This window comes from Sesamum indicum, unplaced genomic scaffold (genome assembly GCF_000512975.1).
Source record: "Sesamum indicum cultivar Zhongzhi No. 13 unplaced genomic scaffold, S_indicum_v1.0 scaffold00231, whole genome shotgun sequence".
Taxonomy (NCBI): Eukaryota; Viridiplantae; Streptophyta; class Magnoliopsida; order Lamiales; family Pedaliaceae; genus Sesamum; species Sesamum indicum.
This window is the reverse complement of record NW_011628125.1, coordinates 90,997-102,703: the sequence shown is the minus strand read 5'-3', so window position 1 is coordinate 102,703 and position 11,707 is coordinate 90,997. Positions and strand designations below refer to the sequence as shown.

At 45.1% G+C, this 11,707-nt stretch overlaps 1 protein-coding gene across 1 annotated transcript; it reads right to left on the bottom strand.

Moving 5' to 3' along the window:
- Positions 1 to 4,159: 4,159 nt before the first annotated feature.
- LOC105179889 lies at positions 4,160 to 5,395 on the bottom strand (the record flags this gene model as incomplete). Its single annotated transcript, XM_011103543.1, has 2 exons — positions 4,739 to 5,395; positions 4,160 to 4,567 (listed from the first exon to the last, which is right to left on the bottom strand). Coding segments are annotated over exons 1-2 (1,065 nt in total), but the record flags the coding sequence as incomplete, so codon positions are not given.
- Positions 5,396 to 11,707: the final 6,312 nt, after the last annotated feature.

Sequence of the window (11,707 nt, the reverse complement as noted above, 5' to 3'; positions counted from 1 at the left end):
ATTTCACCTATGGCAGGACCCTTGGGATTCTCTTGGTCCTCTTATAGAGACATTTCCACAGGGGCCGAGGCAACTCAGACTTGACAAATCAGCAAAACTCAGAACGGTGATTAGTGGAGGAGAATGGCAGTGGCCAATGATCACAGATTTCGATTGCTTGGAGATCACACACACACTACCGGCAATCCGCGGAGGAGATGACCGGGTAGTATGGAGATTTGATTAAGTGGCCAATGATCACAGATTTCGATTGCTTGGAGATCACACACACACTACCGGCAATCCGCGGAGGAGATGACCGGGGAGTATGGAGATTTGATTAGGGACAACCCACAACTCAGCCTCTTTACAGGTTGTTCGATCCCCCTAGGCCGAAGGTAGGCTGGTCTTCACTACTTTCGGGCTCTCTTAAGATTCCTCGTCACTTATTCATCTTATGGCTTGCCATCCTTGGCAAGCTACCCACGACAGACAAACCATGGCTATCTCATCTTGGCACATGCATTTTGTGTAATGAGGGGGCACTAGAAACACACGCCCACTTATTCTTCCAGTGCAAATTTAGTCGACAGTGTCTCACAACAATCCGGAAGGTGTTAGGATTCCATTGGCCCAATACAGACTGGACAAGAGATATTGAGTGGGCTTCATGGAGATGGAGGGGAAAGCACATCATTAACATTGCTTATCGAGCACTACTAGCATCATGTGTTTACCACATTTGGAGAGAAAGGAACTTGAGACGATTCGAGCACGTTGAAAGGACACCAAACATCATAGCTAAATTGATAGTTGATGACGTCAGGCAGCGGATTCTTAGTATCACATTAGCTACCTCGGTCAGTACACGAGCTTTGGCCAGCCGAGGGAGAAACCAACTGATTGCCAGTTTGTTGTACTGTATTTTTTTTATCTTAATGAAAATTACATTTACCCAAAAAAAAATTCCAAAGCAAATTCATTTTCCTTTTATACTAACTTGTAGTTATTATTCCGCTTAGCCAATTTACCACACAAATTCGCAGCTCTGGACCAACGTTTGTGTCAAGTTTCGTCGAATTCTGTGAACGTTAAAATTTAGCTGTTTTGCACGATTTTATTAAAGCAAGTTTGTTTCCCTTTTGTACTAACTTGTAGTTGTTATTATGCTTTCCAAAATTACCACACAAATTCTTGGGCGTAGACCAACGTTTGTGTCAAGTTTCGTCGAATTTTGAGAACGTTCAAAATTTAGCTGTTTTGCACGGTTTTATTAAAGCAAGTTTGTTTTTCTTTTATACTAACTTGTAGGTATTATTACGCTTAGAATACTTTCCACACAAATACTTCGGTCTAGACCTACGGTTGGGTCAAGTTTCCTCGAATTCTGTGAACGTTCAAAATTTAGCTGTTTTGCACGGTTTTATTAAAGCAAGTTTGTTTTCCTTTTATACTAACTTGTAGGTAATATTACGCTTAGCAAATTTACCCCACAAATTTTTGGGTCTAGACCAACGGTTGGTCATGTTTCGTCGAATTCTGGCAATGTTCAAAAGTAAGCTCTTTTGCACGATTTTATTGAAGCAAGTTTATTTCCCTTTTATACTAACTTGTAGTTATTATTACGCTTAGCCAATTTACCACACAAATTCGCAGCTCTAGACCAACGTTTGTGTCAAGTTTCGTCGAATTTTGTGAACGTTAAAATTTAGCTATTTTGCACGATTTTATTAATGCAAGTTTGTTTCCCTTTTGTACTAACTTGTAGTTGTTATTATGCTTTCCAAAATTACCACACAAATTCTTGGGCGTAGACCAACGTTTGTGTCACGAAACTTGACCCAAACATTGGTCTAGACCAATTCTTTTGTGTGGTAAATTTGCTAAACCAAATAATAACTACAAGTTAGTAGAAAAGGGATAAACCATAGCATCTCACTCGCTAGATCAGTCAGTACACGTGCTTTATTTCGATTATGGCGAATCCCTTGGCCTGTCGAGGGATAAAACCATTTTTTTTTTGGGGAAATGTAAATTTCATTAATAAAGAGTAATGGTACAGTACAACATGGGGTTATCAACTGGTTTCTCCCTCTACCCAAGGGATATGCCATAATCTATACAATGCTCGTGTACTGACTGACGATGCTAAGTCAACGCTAAGAATCCTCTGTCTGACGTCATTGATGATTAGTATGCTCAATGTGGCCGGTGTCCGCTCAGTATGATCAAATCTCCTCAAGTTCCTCTCCTTCCATATGTGGTAGACGCACGCCGCCAGTAGTGTACGGTAAGCTCTATTAATAATGTGCTTACCTCTCCATTTCCGTGTCGCCCATTCAATATCTGTTGCCCAATCTCTATTGGGCCAGTGAAAGCGAATGCTTCTGCGAATTTCATAACGGCACTGACGACTAAATCTGCATCGGAAGAATAAATGTGGATGAGATTCTGTAGCTCCCTCATCGCACAATATGCACACCCCCATGTGAGATAGCCATGATTTGTCTGTGGTATGTAGTTTGCCAAGGATTGCTAGCCATAAGATGAACGAATGACGAGGAATCTTCAAGGAGCCCAAAAGTAGTGAAGACCATCCTACTTTCGGCTCAGGGTGAGCGAATAATCGGTAGAGGGCCTGAGTAGTAGGTTGCCCTTCGTCACATCTCCACACCACCCGATCCTCTCCTCCGAAAATAAGCGGTAGGTTATGTGTGATTTCCAAACATTCAAAGTCAGTGATGGTAGGCCATTGCCATTCTCCTACTGGAATCACCAAGCTGAGTTTTGCTGATTCTTCAAGTCTAAGATGGCGGGGACCTTGAGGGAATCGCTCGATAAGTGGACCCAAGTGATGCCACGGGTCCTGCCAAACAAAGAATTTGTCTCCATTTCCAATCTGGTAATCCACGATAGCGCGAAGGAAAGGATGTAGCCTGAGTATTTTTCGCCATCCCCAAGAACCTCCATGTTCACGGATAGTCCAAATCGATCTCTCACGTAATCGGTCTTGGTAGAGCCACTGAACCCATATGGATGTCCTGTCACACTGGATAACATCACATAATTTCTTGCTCATTAATGCGCGATTCAAGGTAGAGATATCCTTGAACCCAAGTCCCCCCTCATCCATAGGTCGACACACATCTTTCCAGGCTACCTTAGCGTACCCACTAGACGTCGTACCCTTCCATAGGAAAGTCCTCAACCTCTTCTCAATTTCACTGATGACTTTCTTAGGTAATATGAATGCAGAAGCCCAATATAAGCTCAATGCTGAAAGCACAGATTTGATGATTTGAACCCGCCCAGCATATGATAATGAAATCCCTTCCCATCCATTAATACGTGCATCAATTTTTGAGATAAGCGGTTGGCAATCAGAGATGGTCAGCCTAGACGAGATTAAGGGAAGACCCAAGTACCTCATTGGAAGGTGGCCCTCCTGAAAGCCCAAAATATCCAGCATCTGGTCCTTCAAATTTTGAGCCGAACGTGAAATGATTAAGTGACTTTTTTGGACATTCAACCGAAGGCCCGACAACTCCGCAAACCAGTCCAATCCCTCTTTGAAGAGTCTGATGGAGTCTAAGTCAGCTCTGCACAGTAAGAGGAGGTCGTCTGCAAATCCCATCTGAAAAACCTTAGAACTCTCACACTTCCAATGATAAGTGAATTGGATGTCCTGTTCAATTCGTTGCAAGAATCCCAGATGTAAAGCTTCCATAACAAGAACAAACAGATAAGGAGAAAGTGGGTCTCCCTGTCGTAGTCCTCTCGCTCCAGCAAAGAACCCATGAGGTTTTCCATTGAGCCCAATCGAGAAAGATGTCGTGGTAACACACTCCTCAATCCACCTTGTAAACGTAGGTGGAAACCCGAACAGCTGCAAAACTGCTAACAGGAAGTCCCACTCCACCGTATCATAGGCCTTCCTGATATCCACTTTAAGTGCGCATCTCGGGGGTAGGCGCATCTGGTTATATCTCGAGAATAATTCCTGGGCTAACATAATGTTGTCCCCAATGCTTCTTCCCGGAATAAAAGCTGTCTGACAGGGGCTAACTATCTTGTCCAGCAACACACTAATTTATTGGACAAGTAGTTTCGCAATGATCTTGTATAAAACATTGCAGCATGAAATTGGTCTAAAATCATTAACCGAAATAGGAGTATGTACCTTTGGGATCAGGGCCAAGATCGTGGAGTTGACCTGCTTCAGAAGTTTTCCGGTAGAAAAGAAGTCTAGTACCGCCCTCGTAACTTCTTCCCCAACCACAGGCCAAGCAGCCTTGAAAAACCTTGACGAGTAACCATCAGGTCCCGGTGCCTTGTCATCAGCAATATCGAACATTGCTTGCTTCACATCATCCGCCGAGAGTGGAAGGAGTAATTGATTAGCTTCCTCATCAGTGATACAGTGCCTTGCCCACGGTCTAAGATAACGAATATCCACTGACAGCCGTCTTCTGGTGCCTCCTAATAGGTTCTGATAGTATGAGACAAACTCATGGGCGATTTCCCCTAGATCCGTGTGTGTGAAACCATTCTCATCATTAATCTGTAAGATTCTCCTCCTTACTCGTCTCTGTGCAATTTTACGAAAGAAAACCCGGGAACATTGGTCTCCGTCTTTCATCCACTGCATTTTGGCTCTCTGCTGCAGCATAATTTGTTCGAGTTTTGCCGCTTTAGCATAAACGACTCGACAACAATGCTCCAGGAGTAAATATAGCTCATTTTGTCTATCAGAGCTCACCAACTGTTGTGCCTCATCAAGAAAACCTTTGGCTAGTTGGACATTCATCGTCAGATCTCCCTTATTTCTCCTTTGTAGTCTAAAGACTGGTTTAAGTGCCTTCAGTTTACGTGTCACAGCATACATAGGAATACCCACAATCTCATGATGCCAAATATTCTGCACATTGTGGATAAACTCGGGTGAATGGGCCAGATAGTTATCAAATCGAAACATGCCTCCATTATGTTGTTGTATATCCCCATGTAAGACCAGTGGAGAGTGGTCAGATGTCCGTGGAGTAAGGCTGTGATAATAGGCGCTCGGGAACCTTGCCAGCCAGCGGTCATTAATAAGAATCCGACCCAGCCGCTTCCATAAACTCCTCATAGACGTACTGCAATTATGCCACGTGAACCATTCACCTTGCATAGGAAGTGGGATCAGCCCCGCCTCCAGAATACCAGCATTAAATTCTTCGGTGGCCATCCTTATATCTCCTGAGATGCCACATACTTCGTTAAGGTCACGTACTGCATTAAAATCCCCTCCCACCATCCACGGGATGTCAGAGCATTGCTGAGATAGCGTCTCCAGTGCCGTCCATAAATTCCGACGATCAATCACCTCAGATGCCCCATAAACAACAGTGATAATAACAGATTCATTGTCAGCCATATTAGTAACCCGACAGGTAATAAATTGATCTGCCGAGTCTAAGATATGGACATCAACAATATTCTCGTCCCAAGCTATCCAGATGCGATTACCAACAGAAGAATAATCGACAAACCATTTCCAATGTGGAAGTAAAAACGATTGAATATGCATAACATTATTCAAACGAACACGAGTTTCAAGAATACCTAGGAAGTGTAACCTGTATTCGGAGACCAAGTCCTTCAAAGCGAGCTGATGGTCTCGTTTGTTCAGCCCACGGACATTCCACACAGCGATGTTCAACATGGATCATCGACCTTGGGGCTGCTTGTGTTAGGACCCCCTGAATGCTCACCTGCATCATCAATTAAATGCAAAGCGTCAAAAGCATTATAAATAACAATTGCCTTACCTCTCTCTTCTTGCTTGGAGTGGTTCTGGTCCACATGTCTATTTCCCGCATGTGCTTTGGGTATTTCTTCAACCACTGGTTTCATCGTCTCACGTCCCTTAGTCGGAAGTTGCGGTTGTGCTACATTGACTTTCGGCACATACACATTTACTGTTGGCTTCGTCGGTTTGCGGGTTTTGTTTAGTGCACAATCCTTGTTCGAATGTCCCAATGACATGCACGCTGTGCACTTTGGTGGGAGCCATTCATACTCAATGTCAACTTTGCAAGGTGTCTCCCCTCCTTCTTCATCAGGTGCCATGACAATAATATGTTTATGCAACTTTTGTGTGGCATCAATCATCACACATACACGAGCAAAGTCCAGTCTCGTGCATGCTCTTGTAATCGCGTCGGGGTAAAGGGGCTTCCCCACACCACTCGCTACAGTGCTCAATCCTTCTGTCGTCCAAAATTCCATCGGAAGGTGTCGTAGTTTAATCCAGACGGGCACTTGTGTATGCTTCAATTTTCTCATGGCCATCCCCGGTTCCCACTTTTGAAGAACTATCGGCTGCCCTTGGAACAACCACGGGCCTCCCTCAATTATCTCCTCCATATCAAAAACTGTTTTAAACTGAAAAAAGAAGAATCCGTTTGTGGTCGCTGTCACCTCCCTTAGTGCTGGCCAGACCGAATGTGCAAACTCCTTAAGGTGATGATAATATGGCCGTTTGCCCAAGAAATAGCCAACTGCAGTAGATTTCCAACGTTTAGACCCATTACGTACCGCATCTAAAGAAGGTCGCACGACAACCTCTCCGTTCTGCATTGTTGGGGCAATGAATGATAAGGTTTTCCGGGTCGAATGATTAAATGCATGCGCTATTTTGTCGTCGATAATTGTATCCGGGTATGCGTGCAACGGGATGTTTCCAACGTACAATCCCGTTGGAAGAGGAGCATCATGCATAGCTTGATTTCTTTCCACAGAATTGCTGACATCAGCCCTATTTTTGCATGTGTCAGTGTTGATGTCAGCCCTAGCTTTCCTTGTATCATCGATGATGTCAGCCCTAGCTTTGATAGTGTAATTGCTGACATCAGCCCTAGATGCACCTGTGTCAGCGATGATGTCAGCCCTAGCAGCAGCGATGATGTCAGCCCTAGCAGCAGCGATGATGTCAGCCCTGGCATCAGTGATGATGTCAGCCCTAGCAGCAGCGATGATGTCAGCCCTAACATCAGTGATGATGTCAGCCCTAGCAGCAGCGATGATGTCAGCCAACTGCAAGGTCCGCAGTATCATATTAGCTTTGATGATCAATGACTTCCAAAGCAATATGATAGGTTGGAAGATGTTCCCTCGATAATGCTTCGCATAAAGCAAGTTTATGCAACTCCTGATAGGCATATTAGATACGCTGCTACAAAAGCATTTTTAGGACAAAGATGACTAATGGGTTTTCTGTGTAAAGACATGGGGTCAAAATGTTTCCCTCGCGAAGAAGCTCGAAGACTTCAAAGCTGGGCTTGACAATGTCACGTAAATCAATGTGATCCTCCAATTACTTCCTCCCTCTTGTGACCCATTTATCATTAACTACAACACGAATGAACTTGAGAAGTCTAGTCATGAGTTAATTAATATGTTGGTCGAATACGAGGCAAAGACCCACAAGTTTGTGCCAATTGATAGGAGAAACTTTGACCTCCAAGGCAAAAGGCAAGAAAGCCGCCTGTGAGTCGCCATGGTCGATTACCTTGTGTGCGAGAGTGAGGAACTCGTCCAAGTTGAAGTCGCGTGGAGACGAAGACCCATTTCCGCCATTGTTGACGGCGCGAGACCTCAGTTCCAGATCCGGCTGTTCACCGCCCATTTCTTCACCATTTCTCGTCACCGACGTTCCTTCCACCTCCACAGACGGTGGGCTGCCATGGGAGACACCTTCGGTCGCCGGATAAGAGGAGGGCGGCTCGTCTTCTTCCATGGCGAGTTCTTCATCGCGCAGCAACTGTTCATCTTCCTCCCCTCCATCCCCGGCCACCGGACGGCTGTCGGCGTCCTCTCCATCATAGTCGTCGCCGGCCGGCGCTTCTCCTCCATCGCCGGTCGGAGTTTTCATGGGGAAGACAATAGTGTGTGTTATTGATGGTGTAGTAGTGTGTGTAGTAGGGAGAGAATTTTTAGTGAGAGAATTTTTGCATCTTGCTTACATAATTTTTTTTGCACTTCGGGATAAAACCATTTCGGGACCATATTGTTGTACTGTACCGTTTTTAGTCAATGAAACATACTTTTACCAAAAAAGAAACAAACTAGTTTTAATAAAATCGTGACAAACAGCTAAATTTTGAACGTTCTCAGAATTCCACGAAACGTAACCCAAGCGTAGGTCTAGACCCATTCTTTTGTGTGGTAAATTTGCTAAGCATAATAATAACTACAAATTAGTAGAAAAGGGAAACAAACTTGAGTTAAAATAACCGTGACAAACTGCTAAATTTTGATCGTTCACAGAATTCCACAAAACTTGACCCAAACGTAGGTCTACACCTATTCTTTTGTGGGGTAAATTTGCTAACTACATATTATTGGAAAAAGGGAAACAAACTGGCTTTAATAAAACCGTGCAAAATAGCTAAATTTTGTACGTTCTGAGAATTCCATGATACTTGACCCAAACGTTGGTTTAGACCCATGCATTTGTGTAGTAATTTGTTAAACGTAATAATAACTACAAAATAGTATAAAAGAGAAACAAACTGTCTTTAATAATGCCGTGCAAAACAGTTAAATTTTGAACGTTCTCAGAATTTCATGAAACTTTACCCAAACGTTGGTTTAGACACATGCATTTGTGTGGTAAATTTGGTAAGCATAATAATAACTACAAATTAGTATAAAAGGGAAACAAACTTGTTTTAATAAAACGGTGACAAACAACTAAATTTTGAACGTTTTCAGAATTTCAGAAAACTTGACCCAAACGTAGGGCTATACCCATTCTTTTGTGTGGTAAATTTGCTGAGCGTAATAATAACTAGAAATTAGTAGAAAAGGGGAAATTTGCTCAGCGGCAAAAAATGGAGGCAAAAAATTCTCTCTCTAAAAATTCTCTCTCTAGCTTTTCACTTGCAAATGCTTCATCTTCCTCACTTCCGGCCGGCGACGGGGAGACCGCCGGCGAAGCTCTGGCAGACAGTGACGGTGACGGAACAGTGGCTGGCTGTCGAACGAACAACCATGGACGAAGGGTGGGAAACCAAACTGTGCATGTTGAAGATGAGTGGTCGGGTTTTCCGCTGCCGGCTGAAACGGCCGTTTTTCCGCCGGCTGAGGGTAGCCCAAGGGTTCCTTTGGGCGTAGATGGACCGACGACGGAGAAAGGAGGGCGTTTGAGAGCTGAAATCTTGATTTCAGATCCGACCGTTGGAGGCGACGCGAGCTCGAATAACGTCAATGGCGGACCGTCTTCCTCGTCGTTCAACCTGGACGAGTTCTTGAATCTGGCCTGCCATGGATGCGCTGAACGAGCTCAAAAACCGATGGAAAAAACGATTCGGAGACAACACCAAGCCGCGGCAAACGACGACGATGGAGGGCGGCCGTGAACGACCTGTCACCGGTGGTCTGCGCAAGGCCTTGCGATGCCTTATCCCACCAGATCCAGCGCAAGCCACGGGCAGAAACTCTGGTAAGGCTCCGGCGTCGCTCCAACTCCCCGCGACCGTGACTATGCGAGCTCCAACGACGGCGAGTGGCGGAAATGGAGCTTCTTCTTGTCGTCCGGCCAACCTTGAGGGTCGGAAAGTTGCAGGGAACGCGTCCGCCGCTGCGAGACCCCCAAGCGCGTTTTTCCGGCGATTTGGTGAGCGGACAGAACCTTCTCCGGCGACCGGTGACGTGTGCCGAAAATCTGACGTGGATGCCGAGGTGGACACGCCTGGAGCTGATGTGGCGGCGGATGTGGGTGACAAGGAGGGTGAGGTGGAACATGAGAGGGCAGCTGACATCAGCTCTAGTAGGGCTGATGTCATCCTTGATGCATCTAGGGCTGATGTCATCCATAGGGCTGATGTCATCCATGATGCTAGGGCTGAGGTCATCCATGAGGCTAGGGCTGATGTCATCCATGACACTGGGGCTGATGTCATCCTTGATGCTAGGGCTGATGTCATCCATCCTAGGGCTGACATCACCAATTTTATGGTGGAAAAAAATAGCAACCTAGGGAAAAAATCGACGCCAGTTCCCCTGTTTATTGGGAACATTCCGCTCCACACTGGTTCTAATGGGATTACTACTGACAAAATTGCTGATGCATTCAACAATTCGTCCCGGAAAACGCTATCTTTCATTGCCCCAACAAAACAAAATGGGGAGGTTGTAGTTCGTCCTTCACTTGATACTGTGCGTGACGGAGCCAAACGCTGGAAATCTACGGCAGTGGGATATTTTATGGGTAAGCGGCCGTTCTATCACCATTTAAAGGAGTTTGCCCATTCGATTTGGCCGGCGCTACGAGAAGTCACAGCAACTGCTAATGGATTCTTTTTCTTCCGATTCAAAACGGAAATCGATATGGAGGAGGTCATTGAAGGGAGGCCATGGCTATTTCAGGGACAACCAATTGTGTTGCAAAAGTGGGAACCGGGTATGGCTATGAGAAAGTTGAAGCATACACAAGTGCCGGTCTGGATAAAAATGCGACACCTTCCGTTGGAATTCTGGACGACGGAAGGATTGGTGTGGGTAAGCCACTATACCCTGATGCGATAACGAGGGCATGCACGAGACTGGACTTCGCTCGTGTATGCGTGATGATTGATGTTACTCAGAAATTGGAAAAACATATTATTATAATGACGCCAGATGAAGATGATGGGGAAACCCCATGCAAGGTTGATATCGAGTATGAATGGCTTCCCCCAAAATGCACAGGATGCATGACGTTGGGTCACTCGGTGAAGGAGTGTTCGTTAACCAATTCTCAGAAACAGACAAAGCCTCCGGTGAAAGTGTATGTACCTAAAGCCAACGTCCCTCCCCCTCCACCAGATACCGAGGAGAGAGTAAAGAAACATAAGACCGTGGTTGTAGTGGAGGATAAAGAGAAAGGAGATGAAGGTATAAAACAGAATATACGCTACAACTCATCGCAGAAAGAGAAGGGTAAGGAAGTGGCTACTTTTAATCCTTTTGATGCTCTGAATTCACTGGACGATGCAGAAGAGAATACTAGGGGTCCTATCACATGCAGCCCCTCTAGTAGTGATCCATGTTGAATCTCGCGGTGTGGAATGTCCGGGGGCTGAATAAGAGAGACCATCAGCTCGCATTAAAGGACCTTATCTCGGAATACAGGTTAGATTTTATGGGCATCTTAGAAACTCGTGTGCGTATTAACAACGTCATGCATATTCAGTCTGTTTTGCTTCCGCATTGGAAATGGTTTGTTGATTATGCAACTGTGGGTAATCGTATATGGGTAGCGTGGGATGATAATGTTGTGGACGTTCATATTCTTGATTTGGGGAACCAACTTATGCACTGTCGTGTCACTCATAGGACAGATAGTGAATCCCTCATAAGCACTATTGTTTATGGTGCCTCTGAGATGATAGATCGCAGAAATTTATGGAATACCTTGGAATCATTAGCTCAGAGCACTCCGGATGAGCCCTGGCTGGTGGGGGGGGACTTCAACGCGGTCCGAGACATGAATGAGGTGTGTGGAGCTTCTGGGGATATAAGGATGGCCATGGAAGAATTCAATGCTGGTATTCAGGAGGCCGGGCTAATACCCATGCCTATGCAGGGGGAATGGTATACTTGGCACAACTGCAGCACGAACTCGCGAAGTCTATGGAAGAAATTGGATCGTTTCCTTATTAATGATAGATGGCTTGCGAGGTTCCCCTCCTCATACTATCAT